Source organism: Aethalodelphis obliquidens, unplaced genomic scaffold (assembly GCF_003676395.1).
Source record: "Aethalodelphis obliquidens isolate GAN/ISIS:26980383/991018 unplaced genomic scaffold, ASM367639v1 scaffold34, whole genome shotgun sequence".
Lineage (NCBI taxonomy): Eukaryota > Metazoa > Chordata > Mammalia > Artiodactyla > Delphinidae > Aethalodelphis > Aethalodelphis obliquidens.
In genome coordinates, this window is record NW_020837978.1 from 16,650,996 (window position 1) to 16,673,473 (window position 22,478).

General features: G+C 41.3%; 1 protein-coding gene across 6 annotated transcripts in view; it reads left to right on the forward strand.

Moving 5' to 3' along the window:
• CDKAL1 (CDKAL1 threonylcarbamoyladenosine tRNA methylthiotransferase) overlaps window positions 1–22,478 on the forward strand; it is a 665,364-nt gene that overhangs the window by 574,380 nt on the left and 68,506 nt on the right. The window contains exon 14 of one of the 6 annotated variants that reach the window (XM_027128496.1): window positions 2,231–2,343. The exons of the other annotated variants lie outside the window; for them this stretch is intronic. Coding sequence (XP_026984297.1) covers window positions 2,231–2,257 — 27 coding nt within the window. The 3' untranslated portion in view covers window positions 2,258–2,343. Of the gene's footprint in view, window positions 1–2,230; window positions 2,344–22,478 lie in introns of those variants that run through there. 6 annotated transcript variants of the gene reach the window in all.

The following is a 22,478-nucleotide window of genomic DNA, read 5'->3' on the forward strand; positions in this document are numbered from 1 at the left end:
AAGAAACAGTCATGAATTTGGGTAAACATAAATCTATGAGGAGGTTCATTGCAGAACTGTTTGTAATAATAAAATATTAAAAAAGAAAAAAACCCTAAATATCCAGTACTAGGTGATGGATTAATAGATATGCTACACTCACAGGATATAAGGCCATGCAGTCACTGAAAATCATGTTGTAAAGGAATATTTAATGATGGGGGAATGTTTATTGATGTGTCAAAAAATGGAAACAGTATGACGAGATACCATGTATCTTTGATATCAATTTTATTAATAATCACAATATATTTGCTTAGAAAAAAATAAGACTGGTAACATACACCACAACATTAACAGTAGTTATCTCTAAGTGACAGAATCCTGGGTGATTTTCATTTTCTTTTCTGGTGGCCTTTCTGAATTTTTTGAATATTTCTAAAACAAACATGTAATGCTTTTGTAAAGAAAGGTGGAAGAAAGGAAAGTTTTCCAGTGCCATTTTGTAGGGTGATGGGACAAGCCCATGAGGAAGGGATTGAAAGGTAAGTGGAAGGTGAGGAAGGGTGACAGTGTGTACAAGGAAGAGAGAGATTGGTCAGCATTTAAGAGTAGCAGCCACCAAAGAATTTGTTTGGTGGGGTTAATAGAACTCAGAGAGCTAGAAAGGTGCAGAGAGATCCCTGGAACCAGAGGAGCAAGATCGGTATGCATACCTTTGTCATTGCTTTGGCATGGAATCCTCCTAAGAGTATCAAGCCATGTGAAGTAGGTAAGAAACAGAACCCTGGTAAGCTTTGTCTAGGGGAAGGGTCTGCAGTCTGCCTGGGTGGGTTTTATTCAGCATAGGATTTAAGCACATTTTAGCCATATATTCCTTTGACTCTTAATATGTGTTTCTTTCTTTCTTTTTTTCTGCACCTTGTTCTTTGTTTCTGCAATGATATTTTGAGAGACAGTGGGTAGAGTGGAAAGAGATGGGCTTCTGAGCTTGGCAGAATTCAGCAGACAGGAACTTCTTACTCTTAAGGATCTTACTCTTAAGATCCTTACTCTTTCACCTCTGAGCTCTGTGACCTTGGACAACTTTGCTTCGATGCTCTGAGCAAGTAGTGTTAAAATGAGGCTAATAACAAGTACCTTGCAAGGTTTTAAACAAGATAAATGTATGTAAAGTCATTAGCGCAATGCCCTTCACAGTAATAGACAGCCAGTAAATGTTAGCTATTGTTCTTAAGGTTGTATTTTCTTATTCTTGCTTACACAAGCACAGTATATCTTATAATTACAAAACCACATGCTTGTGTTGATGTGTTGTTTGTAGTTTTTAAAATTTTTTTTCTTAAGTAGTGTAAAGAAAAACTAGTCAAAATCTTTAAAAAGTTCAAATCTTCACCAGTAAAAGCAAGATGCCTTGTTGGTTCTGAGTGATCCTAACCAAAGTCAATAGTGTGGTGATACTTCTATTTCATTATGACATCTACCAGTCACCTAAACTGGCCTTCCTGAAACAAAACAGTCTTTGAGAAATGCAAGCACATCGCTCAGCCTTGTTATGGAAAACTGGCAGACACCTGGATGTGCCCAGAGGGACTGTGATTTCACTTCTCACTCCATAAGCAACATCCTTCTGTTGTGAATTAAATCTTCACAGTCAAAATCTGCGTCTGCATGTGCTTGTTTATTTGGAAAAGAAATGTTATTCAGAGGCATTTTATTTGTAATAGTTATGGAGCAGTATGAGAGTGAGCAAGCTGAATATTGGTGTAGCGCTCTTTCCATGTGAAGATTCCTCGCCAGCATTGGTTTTTCTTTCTGGCTTAACTATCGTTTCCTATTACGACAAGGGACAAGTTATATTTTATACATACGTGTGAGTATGATGATTACATGTGCCAGTAACATGTATGGATATTGTATGTATGCTGTATGTGAATTAATGTATATAATATCTGAGGCTCTGCGTGTTAGTGAACTGGTTTCTGTTTACACAAGAAAATTTTTCTGGTTTCGCCGACCCTTACTTTATCCGAGAGGGTAAATGCTGTTCTCTTATCTCACATCCCAAGCTGAGTTCAGCATCTGGAGAAGCTTAAGGTCCCAGTGCATCAAATTATCGTGCTCAAACTGTTGTTTATTACAGTCCATTTTGTCCTGTCATTCCAGTGACAGAATGTCAAAGCTTTTCTTTCCGTTACCTTCAGCTCTCAGCATCTGCAGGGATCTGATGTGCTGTTTCTGCTTTACTCAGGGAGAAAAACTCAAGTGCTCAAGATGAAGGCTACAAGACTGCAGGCACCGGTTAACCCCTTTGCTAAAATAAAGCTCAGGGCGGGTTTATGCCCTGCCATTTCCCACCCTGGACCACAAAAGCGCACTCCATTTTATGGATACCTGGTAGTTTCTTACTATTTCCGTCACTCTTCTCTTGAGTAGCGAATAACCACAAGCAAATCATGGGTGATAGCATTCATGATAGTATTGACAGGGTAAGTCTAGAAATTCAGTGCGCATTTCATCACTAAATGTTTCTACAACTATGTGGCCTGTAATCTGAGTGATTTAGTTTGGATAAATGGGAATATTGTATCCTATAAAACTCAGTCTAGAATAGCTAAACATGCACATGAATTTCCCATTGAATGTTTAGAATCTTCAACTTCTAGCCTTTATTTTTCAATTAGAAACGTGTACCTAATTACGTATTTTTAGTTTTACATAACTGTAATCATATATATCATTATACATGATTTGTCTTTCCAGGACGAATTTTTGTCCTGCCAAAAGATGCTTTCATTTCTAGGATAGAATGCAACTTCTCTTACTCAGGTAAGAGAAAATCTGCCAGTAGTGAAAACACCACACTGATTACAGGCGAGCAAACATTTGTATATTTCTACTCAAACTCTCCTTTGGCCCAGGCAGCACTCTTCTCTCACCTGAACTTCATCAGTCACCTGCCGACTCATCCCTCTGCATTCATTCTTGTTTCCCTCTCAAATCTATTCATTCACCCAAGGGAAACTAGTATGCTCTTCTACACCAATAAATCTGATCATATCACTTCTCTACTTAAAACTGTACAATGACTTTCCATTCTTACGGAAAGCCCTTCTGCGTGTGAGGCTGGATCTCTCCCCGTGCTCCCCCGGCCCTCTCTGCTCCAAGCACACCTTGCCATCTTCTTCTCCCTCAGGCAAACACCATTCCTTCTCCTGTGCTGTCTCTCTGCCTGAAATGCTCTTCCTGCCCTTCTTCACCGCATTAGCTCCTGGTCACCTTGCAGATCTCACCCCCAGAGCTTCCTCAGAGAACCTTCCCCAGAACTAGGCCAGATCACCATCATGGTTACTAACAGGTGACACTCCTCTTAAACACACATCAGAGTTACCATTTTACGTTTGTGTCGTTATTTGATCATGGTTCATCTCCCTCCCTAGATTGTTAAGTTCCGTAAGAACAGGGACCATACCTGGTTTTGCTCACCGTGGTATCACTAGAGCCCAGCCCAAGGCCTGGCATACGGTACCTGCTCAGTGGAGACTTTGTAGAATTGAACAAAGACAACCATATCTGTAGTATATTCTATTTTAAGAAAGTATATCCTCAGTCAGCCTGGTTTACAGTTTTCACAGGTATCCACTAGTTGTTTGTTTGTTTTTTATTGAAGTATGGTTGATTTACAAGGTTGTGTTAATTTCTGCTGTACAGCAAAGTGATTCAGCTATACATATATATACATTCTTTTTTATATTCTTTTCCATTATGGTTTATCACATATCACATAGCATATTGAATGTAGTTCCCTGTGCGACACAGTAGGACCTTGTTGTTTATCCATTCTATATATAATAGTTTGCATCTGGTAACCCCAAACTCCCAACCCATCCCTCCCTCCCTGCCTCGGCAACCACAAGTCTGTTCTTTACAGATCTCCACTCTTTTTTTTTTTTTTTTACATCTTTATTGGAGTATAATTGCTTTACAATGGTGTGTTAGTTTCTGCTCCATAACAAAAGCGAATCAGCCATACATATACACATGTTCCCATATCTCTTCCCTCTTGAGTCTCCCTCCCTCCCACCCTCCCTATCCCACCCCTCCAGGCGGTCACAAAGCACCGAGCTGATCTCCCTGTGCTATGCGGCTGCTTCCCACTACCTATCTACCTTACGTTTGGTAGTGCATATATGTCCATGCCTCTCTCTCGCTTTGTCACAGCTTACCCTTCCCCCTCCCCATATCCTCAAGTCCTTTCTCTAGTAGGTCTGTGTCTTTATTCCTGTCTTACCCCTAGGTTCTTCATGACATTTTTTTTTCTTAAATTCCGTATATATGTGTTAGCATACGGTATTTGTCTTTCTCTTTCTGACTTACTTCACTCTGTATGACAGACTCTAGGTCTATCCACCTCATTACAAATAGCTCAATTTCGTTTCTTTTTATGGCTGAGTAATATTCCATTGTATATATGTGCCACATCTTCCTTATCCATTCATCCGATGATGGACACTTACAGTGACACCTAATTCACGTAATTATCACTCTGTTGAGATCTTTCTTCCTTTGTATATTTGTTTTGTAGTCTGCAGTGTCGACTAGCCTTTTAAAAATTTTAAATCCGTGCTCCAGGCACGGTTTGAAATGCGAAAAGTTCCCTCTAGTTTCACCCAGCATGGATTGGGTTTGAGGATATGTTTCCATAAGAGACAAGAGGGGGAGATTATTGACTTCCTAGCAACTCCTGAAAAAGATCGTTGCATTGAGGCCTGATTATTTTCATATCCTGTATTTCCAGAACAAGAGATGTTTGGGGAAAAAAAAACCCACTGTGACACCAAATGTATAGGATTTGTTCTTGTGATTTTGGGTTACCTTTTGCTTTTGTCCATTTGGGACAGTTCTCGAAGGGAACACTTTGCTTATCTGGGCAGTATGTAGCATACTTGTGGTCTGTAAATATTTTTGTAGATCCACTTTAAACCACACAGACCTAGGCTTGAGAGTTTCAGTGAAAGATCAGTAAGAACCTTTGGCTTTGAAATGACATCTGAGCATCCTACCTTTTCATTTGCATTCCATCTTTTGGTTTCAAGGGAAAAAAAGATTTTTTATTCACTCTACTTTTTGGATACATATGTGTTTTTACTTAAACAGTGGCTAATTCAGTCAAGAAAATAGCTGTTAATTAGAAAATGCAAGTTTGGGAAAAATAGGAGTCGATTATAGTACCGGAAGCCTAGGGTTTATGGTGAAGGTAGGGTCAAAGGTGGACAGAGGACATGACCTTTTGGTGTTACCAGCTGGATTTGCGTGTCACGAGTGCAGAGTAATTACCTTACCTTTCTCCTCTGAGTTAAGAGATTGTGGAAACCTTACATAAATGGGCCAATCCTCCTCCTGTACTTGACAAGGCTACATTTCTTTCTCCCCTCCAAAGATAATGTATAAGATTGACATTATCAGAAGAAAAATAATGTTGGTTGCTGTTTTTTTCTAAACAGTAGCAGATAAGCAAAGACCATTTTGTAAGTAACAGTGACTTCCTGCTTCATTAAAAGGTTATTTATGTTCTGTGGAAAAACACTATTTAAATGGTAGTTTCAACAAGCAAGTTGTATCTCTCTTTCCAGTCAGTGTAGGAGATAAACTGTTAGCAATAACGAAGAGGTGCCCACTGAACTGAGGATATACTATTTGGAGATAAAGAACTTTCGGGTGGTTTTAATCACTTCCTGCATTTCAAGAGAATTGTCCACTTAATATATTTATAAGAGTGATCTTAATTTCAGATTTATAATGTTTCCGAATATATGTTTTTGAATGTACGCATAAAAATTAAATTTAGAGGAAAGAGTCTCAGAAATAACGCTTCTGTAAAGCTGACTATAAACTCTGCTCCTCTGTTGCTTCCATTATGGGATGGGAGTAATTAAGCAGACATAATATAACACATAAAGGAATTTATTAGGCTTTTATTAAGGCTTGATCATTTGAGTTTCAGATTTTAAATCTCAAAGGGCTCATAATTGTTGTCATTTTCTACTAAAAGCCGCATTTAGAAAGAAGTTAAACTGCAGTGGAAAAGAAAAGATGCGTTTGAATGGAAAGTACTAAGTGCTGTTTTCATTACTTCAGCACTTGAATGTGAGCGCCTGTTGTGCCTAGCGAGAGGCTTTTAATCGGTAATAAGACACTGCTTCCCTGAGTTAATTTATGCTGATATTTTCTTGAAACCGTGTTACTTGCAGGAAGTAGACATTGGAGATGGAGATGTGCCTTGGTAGGATGTGTACGGCCCCGGGCGTCCCCGGGAGTCCCGACCAGCAGGACAAATCCTTGTGAGTCCGAGGAGGAACCTGTGGGGGTTGAAAAAAGGGGGAAGGGCAGGAGACGCGAAAGAATGGAGGCAAGACAGAATCCTGATCAAGCCTCAAACTTTTATTGCTGCGGTAGCTGTATTTATACACTGCAGAGAAAGGGGGGCGGGATTCAGAATGAGGGAAGTACTTGGCTAATCATCATTGGTGCTGCGTGCGCGGGCTTCATTTTAGGCGCGAACTTCTATCTCATAAATCAGGAAGAGAAGCAGGGTGTCGGCCATCTTCTAATGGCGAAAACTTCTTGGCTCCCAACATTTCCTCCCTTTTTATTTCTTTTAAGGAGGTGGGCATTAACCGAGTGAGGGAGTAGTGACCTGAATCCTCCCGTGGACAAGGTATGTGTGTCCACACTCATCGGCTCTTGGTATCTTTTGGGGAGGAGAGGCAGAGCCAAAGATAATCTTAGCTACTAAAAGCCAAAAACAATGTTTAGATACCAACCTCTATCATAATTCAGGTATACTCACAGGGAATAACAGAGATTACCTTGTATATACATATATACACGTTTTCCCTTGTGCATGCTTTGCTGCCACACTCAACTCGGTACCCATACCCTCCATCAAAGAGGGGGGTAGGCATGTCTCTGTTTCATGCCGCTCCAGTGGAGGGGCAGCCAGAATCATCCTTTGGTTCTGCTTCTGTAATGGCGAGGCGATGGTAATGTATGAGGTTAAATTTTGAGGCAAGTGGGGAGTGCTTTCAGCCTGTCCAACAACCAGCAAAGATGACAGGATCAGGGTCACAACGGATAGCTCATGTCGTCTCTGCCGCTCTTTCAATATTAGGAGGGTCTCCATCTTTTTCTGAAAAAGAAAAAGAAATACAATCTCAGGGAAAAGGGCCCTGGATAAAATTTATTACTTTATAGAACTTATAGGTTTAATAAGGCGCTCAGGCAACCAGCGTGCTCCACCTTCTTTGGTATTATATACACATGCGGATCCCCTCCCCCAGATGAGGAGTGGATCGGGTCCATGCCATTTAAAGATCAAAGGGTCTTTCCACGTAACTTGTGCATATTGATTTTTAGTTTCTTGATGCCAAAGGCGATCGGCGGCAGATCTACCATTATTATCTAATTGTAAAAAATTAATTACAAACAGGGCATGACTAAGAATATTTTTTGGGGAATTTTTTGTAGCAGTTAAATCATTATTTTTAAGCTTGGAAATGGTATTTTTAAGGTTTGATGGGCTCTTTCTACTATGCCTTGACCCTGGGGGTTATATGGAATTCCCGTAAGATGTTTTATTTGAAGTCGGGTGCAAAAATCTTGGAAAGCCTGGGAGGTATACCCAGACCCATTATCTGTTTTAATTATTTGAGGCTTGCCTAAAACTGTAAAACATTGGAGCACATGTGAAATAATGTTTTTTGTGGCTTCTCCTCCCTGAAGGGAGGCATATATAAAGCCGCTAAAGGTATCAATGGACACATGAATAAATTTTAATTTTCCAAATTTAGCAAGATGGGTAACATCCATCTGCCAGATTTCATTAGGTAATAGACCTCTTGGGTTTACCCCAAGATGTGGAAGAGGTAAAAATGTAACGCACCCTGGACAATTTTTTACAATTTGTCTTGATTTTTCTCGAGTAAGCTTAAACATTAAGCGAAGAGTATGTGCATTAACATGATGTAGCTGATGAAATTGAGTAGCTTGAGAAACAGAATCAGAGGTTACGGTGCACATCAGGCGGGCATTTTTATCAGCTAAATCATTGCCCTGAGAGAGGGGTCCAGGAAGATCTGTATGAGCCCTAAGATGATCAATAAAAAAAGGCGCTTGTCTTCGAAGTATAAGACTTTGAAGTTGTTGAAAAAGGGGAACAGCATTGGAAGAGGGTTTAATATATGGAACAGTTTCTAAAAGGGGGACGGACAAAGCTATATATGAGCTGTCCGTATATAAATTAAAGGGGATATTCTGTAACATCTCAAAAACCTGAAGAATGGCAAAAAGCTCAACAAGTTGTGCTGATAAAAAGGGGGACTGTACCCTATAGGGCTGATTATTTATAACAAATACAGCAACACCGGATGATGATCCATCAGTGAATACTAGGGCAGCATCTCCCAGAGGAACAGCAGAAGTGATTTTGGGAAATATAAACAGATGTTTTCTAGCAAACTGAAGGAGCTTATCAGGTGGATAATGATTATCAATATTACCCTGAAAGGAGGATAAGGAAACAAGCCATTTATCATCAGTTTGTAATAACCAACCAAGCTCTTCTTTGGTATAGGGGAGAATCAAATGATCAGGATCTCTGCCAAAAAATTGACGGCTTTTTTCTCTGCCCAAAGTAAGAACCTGTGCTACTAAGGAAGGGTAGGTCTTAAGCACTTTATTAGGAGATACGGACAAATGTATCCACAAGAGGGGATGATCTTGCCATAGGACTCCAGTGGGTGTATGTGCAGTGGCACAAATAATCAAACTAAAGGGACGACCATAATCTAAAAAGGTAATCTGTTGACATCTAATGGCCTTTTCTACTAATTGAAGAGAATTTTTAGCCTCCTTAGTCAGCCTACGGGGTGACAAGGGATCTGATGGCCCTTGTAAAATTTCGAATAAGGGTTTTAACTCTCCCGTAGTAAGTTTAAGATACGGTCATAGCCAATTAATATCTCCCAAAAATTTTTGAAAATCATTGAGGGTTTGCAAATGTGATACTTGTATGTGTATCTTTTGAGTGGTAATTATTTTTTTGTTTAATTCGAAACCAAGATAATAGTATGGATCTTTTAATTGTAACTTATTTGAAGCAATTTGAAGGCCAGAGGAAGCAAGATTATCTTTTAAATCTTGATAACACTTAAGGAGTTCATCAGTTGATTTTCCAGCCAAAAGAATATCATCCATATAATGAATGATATAGATACCAGGCCAACGAGCCCTAAGAGGGTCTACAGCTTGTGCAACAAATTTTTGACATAAGGTGGGGCTATTGGCCATACCCTGCGGGAGGACCTTCCATTGAAAACGTGGCATTGGGCCTTTAAAATTAATTACTGGGAGACTAAATGCAAAACGCTCTCTATCCTGAGGATGGAGAGGGATAGTAAAAAAGCAATCTTTAAGATCAATAATGATTTTAAAATAGCCAGCTGGAATGGCAATAGGAGAAGGCAAGCCAGGCTGTAAAGCTCCCATAGTAAACATTGTTTTATTAATTTCCCTAAGATCTTGGAGAAGTCGCCATGAGCCAGATCTCTTTTTTATCACAAATATAGGGGTATTCCATGGCGAAGTAGTGGCTTCTAAATGTCCAGCGGCCAATTGTTCCTGCACTAACTTTGTGGCAGCTGTAAGTTTTTCTTCTGTTAGAGGCCATTGGTCCACCCAAACGGGATCATTAGTTTTCCATCGTATTTTGTCCGCATGGGGCACAGGAAGGTCAATGGCCGCTAAGAAAAAGGCGAACTGCCTAGGCCCTGGCGATTTATGTTAGATGCCAGGGAAATAGGTCGTATAATACCCTGATTATTTTTTCCTAAGCCTAAGCCTGGTAGAAACCCTTGGTTTAGCATTTGTTGGGTCACCACCTCATTGGGGCTGGCCATGATTAACTTTAATTGTGACAGGATGTCACGTCCCCAAAGATTCAACGGGATATGTGGCAAAATATAAGGTTGTACCTGTCCAGTATTACCTTCAGTATCTATCCATGTAAGAACTTTAGAACTCCGTTTAGGATTGGTAGAATGTCCTATGCCTTGTAAATGAGTTATAGACACTGTACAAGGCCAAGAGGAGGGCCAATATTTTTCCGAAATAACTGTTGCATCGGCTCCTGTATCGACTAAACCCTCAAATTTCTTTCCATCTAACCACAGGGTTAGGAGTGGCCTTTCAAGAGTAATTTGTTGGACCCAATAAACATCTGAGGAGCCAAAAGCAGCATCTGCTCTAGGACAATTAGTATGGCTCTTATTTAAAGAATTTAGGGGCAACAATACTAACTGTGCTATCCTTTGACCTTTAGGGATTGATATAGGGCCTTGTAAAGCAGATGCCAAAAGGGTAATTTGACCTGAATAATCATTATCAATAACACCAGGTATAATTTGGAGGCCAGCCAAAGCGGAACTACCTCTTCCTAAAATTAAACCAAAAGTATTTGGGGGCAGGGGGCCATAAACTTCTGTGGGAATTGGTTGTACTCCTTGTTCTAGGACTAATATTGAGTCGGTGGAGGCACAGAGGTCCAATCCTGCGCTTCCGGGTGTGGCTCGACAGAGGGAGCCAACATCTGGGTGCAGGGAACTTGTCCAGATTTTTGAGGAACAAACCGAATTGCCCCTTGGTTTGGTTCCAAGGAAGGGGCCAGGGGCTGGCCCCGTGAAAAGTTTCCCTGTTTTTTGGAGAGCAATTGGCCATTTATATCCGTTTTTGAAAAACATTCTGAAGACCAATGTTTGCCTCTTTTACAACGAGGGCAAACGGTGGTGGGAGGAGCCCGGGATTGATATTGGGGTTGTTGTGGGTTAGCCTTTAATGATTGTCCTTGTCTATGTAATGAACAATTCCGGGCAAAATGTCCAGGTTGTTTGCAATTATAGCAAGTTTTTTGTTGTTTATCTAGGACGGATGTATCTTTAATAAAATCTTTTAGAGCAGCTCCAATCGCAAGACCAACAGAATGGGAGGGACCAATTCCGGAGCACAACTTAATGTAATCAGCCAGGCTACCACCACGATGAGCCCGAAGGGCAGCCTGGCAGGCCGGATTGGCATTTTCATAAGCTAAATGTTTAACAAAGGCATTATCAGTTTCACTATCACCCACTACACGCTCGGCGGCGTCCGTGAGGCGGCTAATAAACTCACAATAAGGCTCTTCTGGTCCCTGGCGAATTTTTGCCAAGGAAGTTGTGGGCGAACCCTTAGGCGGAAGACGGCGCCAGGCCTTAAGGCCAGCATGTTGTATTTGAGCCAACAAACCAGGGGGAAAAGCAGCCTGAGACTCATTGGATTCATAGGGGGGACGGCCAAGTAATTTATCTCGGGTCCATGATCGGGAAGTTCTGTTTTCAGCATTTCTTTGGGCAGTTTCTCTACAATTTTCTGCAAATTCAGTGCGCCATAAAACAAAATCTCCCCCAGAAAGGGTGGCCCGAGCCAGGGTAAGCCAATCATTTGGGGTCAGCCAGCGATCGCTTAATCCCTCCAAGATTGCCAATGTATAAGGGGCTGTGGGCCCATAATTATTGACAGCAGATTTTAAATCTTTTATATGTTTTAAATTGAGGCGGCGATATTTATGTTCAAAAGGGCCGCCCCCAGAAGAATTATGAATATCTGGTCCCTCATCAGGTTCAGGAGATTCTTCTCCCTCTTCCTCTTCCCCTTCCTCACTATCTTCAGCTTGAATTTCACCTTGAGTGGGTAAATTTTGACTGCGAGTAACAGGGAAGGCTAACTTAATGGATCCTGGTTTTTGTCGAAGCGGGGGTTTATTGGGACCGTTCGAGACATTAAAAGAAGTAAGCTCCACCTCAAGGGCCTTAAGCTCCTTTAGGAGATCCAAGCGTTCCCGTTTTTGTTGTAAAACATCTCTCAAAGAGGAAATTTCCTGGGTTAAGGCCATCTTAGCCTGTCGAAGGGGATCAATCGGGGGGGCAATGGGAGCAGGGGCGCTAAAGGCAGGCATCTGATGAGGAGTATTATAAGATGGTGGAGGCTTCAAAAGGGGGAATCCCCAGGGATCATCATTGCGATGATAACGAGCAGCCTGCTCATCGAGAGTTTCCTGATCTTGGGGGGAAAGCTGGTCATCATTGGGATCACCCTTAATAGCAGTAAGGGAAGGATAAATCTTTGGGATAACTTTATCATCTGTGGGATAATGATGACCGGTTTCTGGAATTTTTGGGAACTCTTCATTTGAACCCATATCAATGGTAACGGATGGACAAGCTGAATGGAGACGAGAGGCTGCTTTAAGAATTGTTTCCCCGGTCTCTACAACCTTTTGGACATCGGGGTCAAAAAAATGACCCATGAGAATCTCCCTAATTAAATTCCAATACGAAAATGCAGTCACAGGCACTTTAGAAGGCCCAAAGGTTTGATAATAATCATTTAAACAATTTCCTACACGATTCCAGCATTTTTTATCTATTGTCCCTTCCTGTGGGAACCATGGGCAAACATCAGACAAGAACATAAAAAATTCACGCAAATCTTTTTTTCTAGCCTTAATCTTCCGCATCTTGAGGGAATCCTCGATCCCCTGAAGAAAGAGTTCATGGGAACTCAATTCCTGTCCCATATTTATAGCTCCGCTTACCTTATCCTCAGGTCACGACTGCCGAAGGGCGGCCAGTCCTCCGGGGACCTAATCAAGCTGCACTTTCGAGTAAGTCTCGCAGCGGCTCAGTGGGTGCCTGGCCAGGCGTTCGTAAGCGTGCTACCTCCGTCAGGATCCGTTCCTCGGGCCCCACGTTGGGCGCCAATTGTGTACGGCCCCGGGCGTCCCCGGGAGTCCCGACCAGCAGGACAAATCCTTGTGAGTCCGAGGAGGAACCTGTGGGGGTTGAAAAAAGGGGGAAGGGCAGGAGACGCGAAAGAATGGAGGCAAGACAGAATCCTGATCAAGCCTCAAACTTTTATTGCTGCGGTAGCTGTATTTATACACTGCAGAGAAAGGGGGGCGGGATTCAGAATGAGGGAAGTACTTGGCTAATCATCATTGGTGCTGCGTGCGCGGGCTTTCATTTTAGGCGCGAACTTCTATCTCATAAATCAGGAAGAGAAGCAGGGTGTCGGCCATCTTCTAATGGCGAAAACTTCTTGGCTCCCAACAGTAGGAAGGGAGAGATTGGTTTCAGACTCCAAAAATGTGAGCGACTAATTTGCCAGACCAATTTAAAATCTTAGAAAGGTTTTCAATTTGATTATTGACTCAAGAAACACACTGGGACAGTTCCAGGACTCGGCAGGGTGAATTCAGGTTTGTAACACTGAACAGCCGTCTTCTGGTTAAACAGTGTGTCCTTGCAGTTTTAACCTTTGTTTCTAAAAATTCTGTCTAAAAAATATTAGTGAGTATGGGATCTTTGAGTCTTTAGGATCTTTTTTCTGCATATTAATTTGTTTGGTACTGAAATTTTCTCTGTGGATGTTGTAAGGAACTGAACTTCCCTGACCCCACAAAATTCATTGAAATTTTGTCTCTCTGATTATGAGCCTTAATTTACTGCTTTCTCCCAAAAGTCTGGAGAACATCCGAAAGCCTTTCCTAGTGGCATGGTTGTCAGGACAACAGATAGGATATATCTGTCTCATCATGTCTCCTTATGGATTCCTAAGTCCCCATAAAGCTGCATGTCTGGGGTCATGAAAGTAAACATCTCCCCAAGAGAGGCAACGTTTTAAAATGTAAGAGACCCTAGAACTGAAAACTTTGATGGAAAAGGGATAAACGGGGCTCAGAACTGTGAGATTTATTCCACTGTTTTGCCTAGAACCAGCCCTGGCCCAAGATTTGAGTTGGATGAATTCCAGTTAATGGAGGTTTTGCTCTAATGTTGAAAATAAAAACAAAACTGCCGGGCTCAGATTGAGCATCACATTTGTAGTTTCCCTACCCCTTGTTTGCTTTCAAGGACCGAGAATAAGACTGTTGATGTCTCATTTACTCGTGTCACACCTAAACCCATCTATTATAGTCCATCAGGGTGGACTCACTGCACACACACAGTGATATCAGGGTGTCTATCTCACAACACACAGAATTTGGCCTTAAATTCATGCCTGACGTAGGGAGCAAGCAAATGGCCCTTTTCCCCTCTGCTCCACTCCTCATTCGGGCCTGCCTTATGAAAAAGTTACTTCTCTGGAGATGCCTGAAGCTGAGGCGGTGGTTTCCTGGCTCTGGTTCTGTCCGCCTACTTCCTGGGGTCTGTGTAGTAATCCGTGCCGCCTCTCAGCCTTGCAGAGGCCTCACATACGTCCCTCGCTGCTTTTGGTTTTTTTCTTTAAACATCTTTATTGGAGTATAATTGCTTTACAATGGTGTGTTACTTTCTACTTTATAAAAAAGTGAATCAGCTGTACAAATACATACATCCCCATATACCCTCCCTCTTATGTCTCCCTCCCACCCTCCCTATCCCACCCCTCTAGGTGGTCACACAGCACCAATCTGATCTCCCAGTGCTATGCGGCTGCTTCCCACTAGCTAGCTATTTTACATTTGGTAGTATATATAAGTCCGTGCCACTCTCTCACTTTGTCCCAGCTTACCCTTCCCCCTCCCCAGGTCCTCAAGTTCATTCTCTACATCTGCTTCTTTATTCCTTTCTTCCTGTCCGGCCCCTAGGTTCTTCAGAACCGTTTTTTTTTTTTCTTTTTTTAGATTCCATGTATATGTGTTAGCATAAAGTATTTGTTTTTCTCAGTAAGTTTTTCTGACTTACTTCACTCTGTATGACAGACTCTAACTCCATCCACCTCACTGCAAATAACTCAGTTATGTTCTTTTTCATGGCTGAGTAATATCCCATTGTATATATGTGCTGCATCTTCTTTATCCATTCGTCTGTCGATGGACACTTAGCTTGCTTCCATGTCCTGGCTATTGTAGATAGAGCTGCAGTGAACATTGTGGTACATGACTCTTTTTGAATTATGGTTTTCTCAGGGTATAGGCCCAGTAGTGGAATTGCTGGGTCATATGGTAGTTCTATTTTTAGTTTTTTAAGGAACCCCCATACTGTTCTCCATAGTGGCTGTATCAATTTACTTTCCCACCAACAGTCCAAGAGGGTGCCCTTTTCTCCACACCCTCTCCAGCATTTATTGTTTGTAGATTTTTTGATGACAGCGATTCTGACCTGTGTAAGGTGAAACCTCATTGTAGTTTTGATCTGCATTTCTCTAATGATTAGTGATATTGAGCATCCTTTCATGTGTTTGTTGGCAGGCTGTATAGCTTCTTTGGAGAAATGTCTACTTAGGTCTTGTGCCCATTTTTTGATTGGCTTGTTTGTTTTTTTGATATGGAGTTGCATGAGCTGCTTGTATATTTTGGAGATTAATCCTTTGTCATTTGCTTCATTTGCAAATATTTTCTCCCATTCTGAGGGTTGTCTTTTCACCTTGTTTATGGTTTCCTTCACTCTGCAAAAGCTTTTAAGTTTCATTAGGTCCCGTTTGTTTATTTTTGTTTTTATTTCCATTCCTCTAGGAGATGGGTCAAAAAGGATCTTGCTGTGATGTATGTCATAGAGTGTTCTGCCTATGTTTTCCTCTAAGAGTTTGATAGTGTCTGGCCTGACATTTAGATCTTTAATCCATTTTGAGTTTATTTTTGTGTATGGTGTTAGGGAGTGTTCTAATTTCAGTCTTTTACACATAGCTGTCTAGTTTTCCCAGCACCACTTATTGAAGAGGCTGTCTTTTCTCCATTGTATATTCTTGCCTCCTTCATCAAAGATAAGGTGACCATATGTGTGTGGTTTATTTCTGAGCTTTCTATCCTGTTCCATTGATCTATATTTCTGTTTTTTTGTGCCAGTACCATACTGTCTTGATTACTGTAGCTTTGTAGTATAGTCTGAAGTCAGGGAGTATGATTCCTTCAGCTCCATTTTTCTTTCTCAAGATTGCTTTGGCTATTCGGGGTCTTTTGTGTTTCCATACAAATTGTGAAATTTTTGTTCTAGTTCTTTGAAAAATGCCACTTGGAGTTTGATAGGGATTACATCAAATCTGTAGATTGCTTTGGGTAGTATAGTTAGTCATTTTTACAATGTTGTTTCTTCCAATCTAAGAACATGGTATATCTCTCTATCTGTTTGTATCATCTTTAATTTCTTTCATAATTGTCTTTTAGTTTTCTGCATACAGGTCTTTGGTCTCCTTAGGTAGTTTATTTCTAGGTATTTTATTCTTTTTGTTGCAATGGTAAATGGAAGTGTTTCTTTAATTTCTCTTTCAGATTATTCATCATTAGTGTATAGGAATGCCAGAGATTTCTGTGCATTAATTTTGTATCCTGCTACTTTACCAAATTCATTGATTAGCTCTAGTAGTTTTCTGGTAGCATCTTTAGGATTCTCTATATATAGTATCATGTTATCTGCAAACAGTGACAGCTTTACTTCTTCTTTTCTGATTTCGATTCCTTTTATTTCTTTTTCTTCTCTGATTGCTGTGGCTAAAACTTCCAAAACTGTGTTGAATAATAGTAGTGAGACTGTGCAACCTTATCTTGTTCCTAATCTTAGTGGAAATGGTTTCAGTTTTTCACCATTGAGAATGCCGTTGGCTGTGGGTTTGTCATATATGGCCTTTATTATGTTGAGGTAAGTTCCCTCTATGCCTATGTTCTGGAGGGTTTTATCATATATGCGTGTTGAATTTTGTCAAAAGCTATTTCTGCATATATTGAGATGATCATATGGTTTTTATCCTTCAGTTTGTTAATGTGGTTTATCACATTGATTGATTTGCATATATTGAGGAATCCTTGCCTTCCTGGGGTAAACCCAACTTCATCATGGTGTGTGATCCTTTTAACCTGCTGTTGGATTCTCTTTGCTAGTATTTTATTGAGGATTTTTGTATCTATGTTCATCAGTGATATTGGCCTGTAGTTTCCTTTCTTTATGACATCTTTGTCTGGTTTTGGTATCAGGGTGATGGAGGCCTCGTAGAATGAGTTTGGGAGTGTTCCTCCATCTGCTATATTTTCGAAGAGTTTGAGAAAGATAGGTGTTAGCTCTTCTCTAAATGTTTGGTAGAATTCGCCTGTGAAGCCATCTGGTCCTGGGCTTTTGTTTGTTGGAAGATTTTTAATCACAGTCTCAATTTCCATGCTTGTGACTGGTCTGTTTACATTTTCTATTTCTTCCTGGTTCAGTCTCGGAAGGTTGTGCTTTTCTAAGAATTTGTCCGTTTCTTCCATGTTGTCCATTTTACTGGCGTATAGTTGCTTGTAGTAATCTCTCATGATGCTTTGTATTTCTGCAGTATCAGTTGTTACTTCTCCTTTTTCATTTCTAATTCTATTGATTTGAGTCTTCTCCCTTTTCTTCTTGATGAGTCTGGCTAATGGTTTACCAATTTTGTTTATTTTCTCAAAGAACCAGCTTTTAGTTTTAATGATCTTTGCTGTTGTTTCCTTCATTTCTTTTTCATTTATTTCTGATCTGATCTTTATGATTTCTTTCCCTCCGCTAACTCTGGGGTTCTATTGTTGTTTCTCTAATTGCTTTAGGTGTAAGGTTAGGTTGTTTATTTGAGATATTTCTTGTTTCTTGAGGCATGATTTTATTGCTATAAACTTCCCTCTTAGAACTGCTTTTGCTGCATCCCATAGGTTTTGAGTCGTCGTGTTTTCATAGTCATTTGTTTCTAGGTAATTTTTGATTTCCTCTTTGATTTCTTCAGTGATCTCTTGGTTATTTAGTAGCATATTATTTAGCCTCCATGTGTTTGTATTTTTTACATTGTTTTTCCTGCAGTTGATATCTAGTCTCATAGCGTTGGGGTCAGAAAAGATACTTGATACAATTTCAGTTTTCTTAAATTTACCAAAGCTTGATTTGTGACCCACGATATGATCTATCCTGGAGAATGTTCCATGAACACTTGAGAAGAAAGTGTATTCTTTTGTATTTGGATGGAATGTCCTATTAATATCAATTAAGTCCATCTTGTTTAATGTATCATTTAAAGCTTGAGTCTTCTTATTTATTTTCATTTTGGATGATCTGTCCATTGGTGAAAATGTAGTGTTAAAGTCCCCTACTATGATTGTATTACTGTCAATTTCCCCTTTTATGGCTGTTAGCATTTGCCTTATGTATTGAGGTGCTCCTATGTTGAGTGCATAAATATTTACAATTGTTATATCTTCTTCTTGGATTGATCCCTTGATCAGTATGTAGTGTCCTTCTTTGTTGCTTGTAATAGTCTTTATTTTAAAGTCTGTTTTGTGTGATATGAGAATTATTACTCCAGCTTTCTTTTGATTTCAATTTGCATGGAATATGTTTTTCCATCCCCTCACTTTCAGTCTATATGTGTCCCTATGTCTGAAGTGGTCTCTTGTAGACAGTATATATACAGGTCTTGTTTTTGTATCCAGTCAGGCAGTTTATGTCTTTTGTTTGGAGCATTTAATCCATTTACATTTAAGGTAATTATTGATATGTATGTTCCTATTACCTTATTCTTAACTGTTATGGGTTTGTTTTCAGTAGGTGTTTCCTGCCTAGAGAAGTTCCTTTAGCATTTGTTGTAAACCTGGTTTGGTGGTGTTAATTTCTCTTAACTTTTGCTTCTCTGTAACGGCTTTGTGTTCTCCGACGAATCTGAATGAGATCCTTGCTGGGTAGAGTAATCTTGGTTTCAGGTTTTTTCCTTTCATCACTTTAAATATGTCCTGCCACTCCTTTCTAGCTGGCAGAGTTTCTGCTGAAGGTCAGCTGTTAATCTTATGGGGATTCCCTTGTATGTTATTTGTTGCTTTTCCCTTGCTGCTTTTAATATTTTTTCTTTGTTTTTAATTTTTGCTAGTTTGATTAATGTGTGTCTTGGCATGTTTCTCCTTGGATTTATCCTTTATGGGACTTCTGTGCTTTTGGACTTGATTGACTCTTTCCTTTCCCATGTGAGAGAAGTTTTCAGCTATAATCTCTTCAAATATTTTCTCAGACCCTTTCTTTTTCTTTTCTTCTGGGACCCCTATAATTCGAATATTGCTGTGTTCAGTGTTGTCCCAGAGGTCTCTGAGACTGTCCTCAATTCTTTTCATTCTTTTTTCTTTATTCTGCTCTGTGGTACTTATTTGCACTATTTTATCTTCCAGGTCACTTATCTGTTCTTCTGCCTCTGTTATTCTGCTCTTGATTCCTTCTAGAGAATTTTTAATTTCATTTATTGTGTTGTTCATCATCGTTTGTTTGCTCTTTCATTCTTCTAGTTCCTTGTTAAATGTTTCTTGTATTTTCTCCATTCTATTTCCAAGATTTTGGATCATCTTTACTATCATTACTCTGAATTCTTTTTCAGGTAGACTGCCTATTTCCTCTTCATTTGTTTGGTCTGGTGGGTTTTTACCTTGCTTCTTCATCTGCTCTGTGTTTCTCCGTCTTCTCATTTTGCTTAACTTACAGTGTTTGTGGTCTCCTTTTCTCAGCCTGCAGGTTCGTAGTTCCCATTGTTTTTGGTGTGTGCCCCAGTGGCTAAGGTTGGTTCAGTGGGTTGTGTAGGCTTCCTGGTGGATGGGACTGGTGCCTGTGTTCTTTTGAATGGGGCTGGTTCTAGTCTTTCTGGTGGGCAGGACCACTTCTGATGGTGTGTTTTGGGGTGTCTGGGAAGTTATTATGATTTTAGGCAGCCTCTGTGCTAATGGATGGGGTTGTGTTTCTGTCTTGCTAGTTGTTTCGCATAGGGTGTCCAGCACTGTAGCTTGCTTGTCGTTGAGTGGAACTGGGTCTTAGCGTTGAGATGGAGATCTCTGGGAGAGCTTTCACCATTTGATATTACGTCTCTGGACGTCTCTGGTGGACCAGTGTCCTGAACTTGGCTCTCCCACCTCAGAGGCACAGGCCTGACACCTGGCTGGAGCACCAAGACCCTGGCAGCCACATGGCTCAGATGTAAAGGGAGAAAAAAAAAATTAGTTAATTAAATTAAATTTTTAAAAGTTATTAAAATAAAATTTTTAAAAGTTATTAAAAATAAAAAATAATTATTAAAAATTTTTTAAAAGTTAAAAAGTAATTTAAAAAGAAAGAAAGACGAGAGCAACCAAACTAAAAAACAAATCCACCCATGATAACAAGCGCTAAAAACTATACTAAGAAAAAAAAAAAAAACCCAACAGAACCCTAGGACAAATGGTAAAAGCAAAGCTATACAGATAAAATCACACAAAGAAGCATACACATACACACTCACAAAAAGAGAAGAAGGAAAAATATATATCTTTGCTCCCAGAGTCCACCACCTCAATTTTGGGATGATTCGTTGTCTATTCAGGTATCCCACAGATGCAGGGTACATCAAGTTGATTGTGGAGCTTTAATCAGATGCTCTTGAGGCTGCTGGGAGAGATTTCCCTTTCTCTTCTTTGTTCGCACAGCTCCTGGAGTTCATCTGTGGATTTGGCCCCGCCTGTGCATGTAGGTCGCCGGAGGTCGTCTGTTCTTTGCTCGGACAGGACGGAGTTAAAGGAGCAGCTGATTCGGGAGCTCTGGCTCACTCAGGCCGGGGAGCAGGTGGGGAGGGGTACAGAGTGCGGGCCGAGCCTGCGGCGGCAGAGGCCAGCATATCGTTACAACAGCCTGAGGCACCGTGTGTTCTCCCGGGGAAGTTGTCCCTGGATCACAGGACCCTGGCAGTGGCGGGCTGCACAGGCTCCCGGGAGGGGAGGTGTGGACAGTGACCTGTGCTCGCACACAGGCTTCTTGGTGGCAGCAGCAGCAGCCTTAGTGTCTCACGCCCGTCTCTGGGTTCGCGCTTTTAGCTGCGGCTCGTGCCTGTCTCTGGAGCTCGTTTAGGTGGCGCTCTTAATCCCCTCTCCTCGCGCACCAGGAAACACAGAAGCAAGAAAAAGTCTCTTGCCTCTTCAGGAGCTCCAGACTTTTCCCTGGACTCCCTCCCGGCTAGGCGTGGTGCACTAGCCCCTTCAGGCTGTGTTCACCCCGCCAACCCCAGTCCTCTCCCTGCGCTCCGACCAAAGCCCGAGCCTCAGCTCCCAGCCCCCGCCCGCCCCAGTGGGTGAGCAGACAAGCCTCTCGGGCTGGTGAGTGCCGGTCGGCACCGATCCTCTGTGCGGGAATCTCTCTGCTTTGCCCTCCGCACCCCTGTTGCTGTGCTCTCCTCCGCGGCCCCGAAGCTCCCCACCTCCGCCACCCGCAGTCTCCGCCCGCGAAGGGGCTTCCTAGTGTGTGGAAGCTTTTCCTCCTTCACAGCTCCCTCCCACTGGTGCAGGTCCCCTCCTTATTCTTTTGTCTCAGTTTTTTCTTTTTTTTTGCCCTACCCAGGTACGTGGGGAGTTTCTTGCCTTTTGGGAGGTCTGAGGTCTTCTGCCAGCGTTCAGTAGGTGTTCTGTAGGAGTTGTTCCACATGTAGATGTATTTCTGATGTGTCTGTGGGGAGGAAAGTGACCTCCACATATTACTCTTCCGCCCTCTTGAAGGTTTCCTCCGTCGCTGCTTTAAGCTGCATCCTGGCCTCTTAGTCTTCACAGTAACACAAAACAAACACCAGTTTGTTTGGAGCCACAAAGAGAACTGTCTGTAGTTTGGGGATATATTCTTGATTTCAAGTTGCCACCTTTTCCTCTTTCCTTGCTTGTTCTTTTCCACCCTAGCCCCTTCCATTCTCCCTTAACGGTTCTCTAACCAAATGGCCAAAATCCTTATTCCACGGAGGCTCATAAACCACAGACATTTGTTAGATGAATATCAGGAAAAGGTATATGGAGTTGAGTTCTTTAGCAAATTTTTTTTTGCGGTACGCGGGCCTCTCACTGTTGCGGCCTCTCCCGTTGCAGAGCACAGGCTCCGGACATGCAGGCTCAGCAGCCATGGCTCACGGGCCCAGCCGCTCCACGGCATGTGGGATCTTCCTGGACCGGGGCACGAACCCATGTCCCCTGCATCGGCAGGTGGACTCTTAACCACTGCGCCACCAAGGAAGCCCTCTAGCAAATCTTATCGTAAAGTTTGTGGTCTTAAAATGAGGCTATTGTTTTAATTACTTGGGCTTCCGGCTCCCAGTCCTGCCCCACTAGCTCTGTCTAAATTATAGTCCCAGAATGGTCTATCCCAGTACTTAGCATTTAGTGCTGATCCAGGATAACGTTTTCACCAATCTGACTTAAGGAAAATAAGGACAATACAATACAGTAAAGTTAAATTCACTATTTAAAAGATTCTTTTTAAAATCCCTTTCTATTACGAAATGATTGTGGTGATAAGTATTATATTTTCAAAAAACTATGTCCCTACTTGTAAAATAAAAAGTAGTTAACCTTATAAACAAACTGGGTTGGTTTTGTTTAATAGCTTTACCCCTCCCCCTCCGCAATTTTACTAGTGTCCCTGCTCTGTCTAATACCCTACGGCACTCACCATTATCTG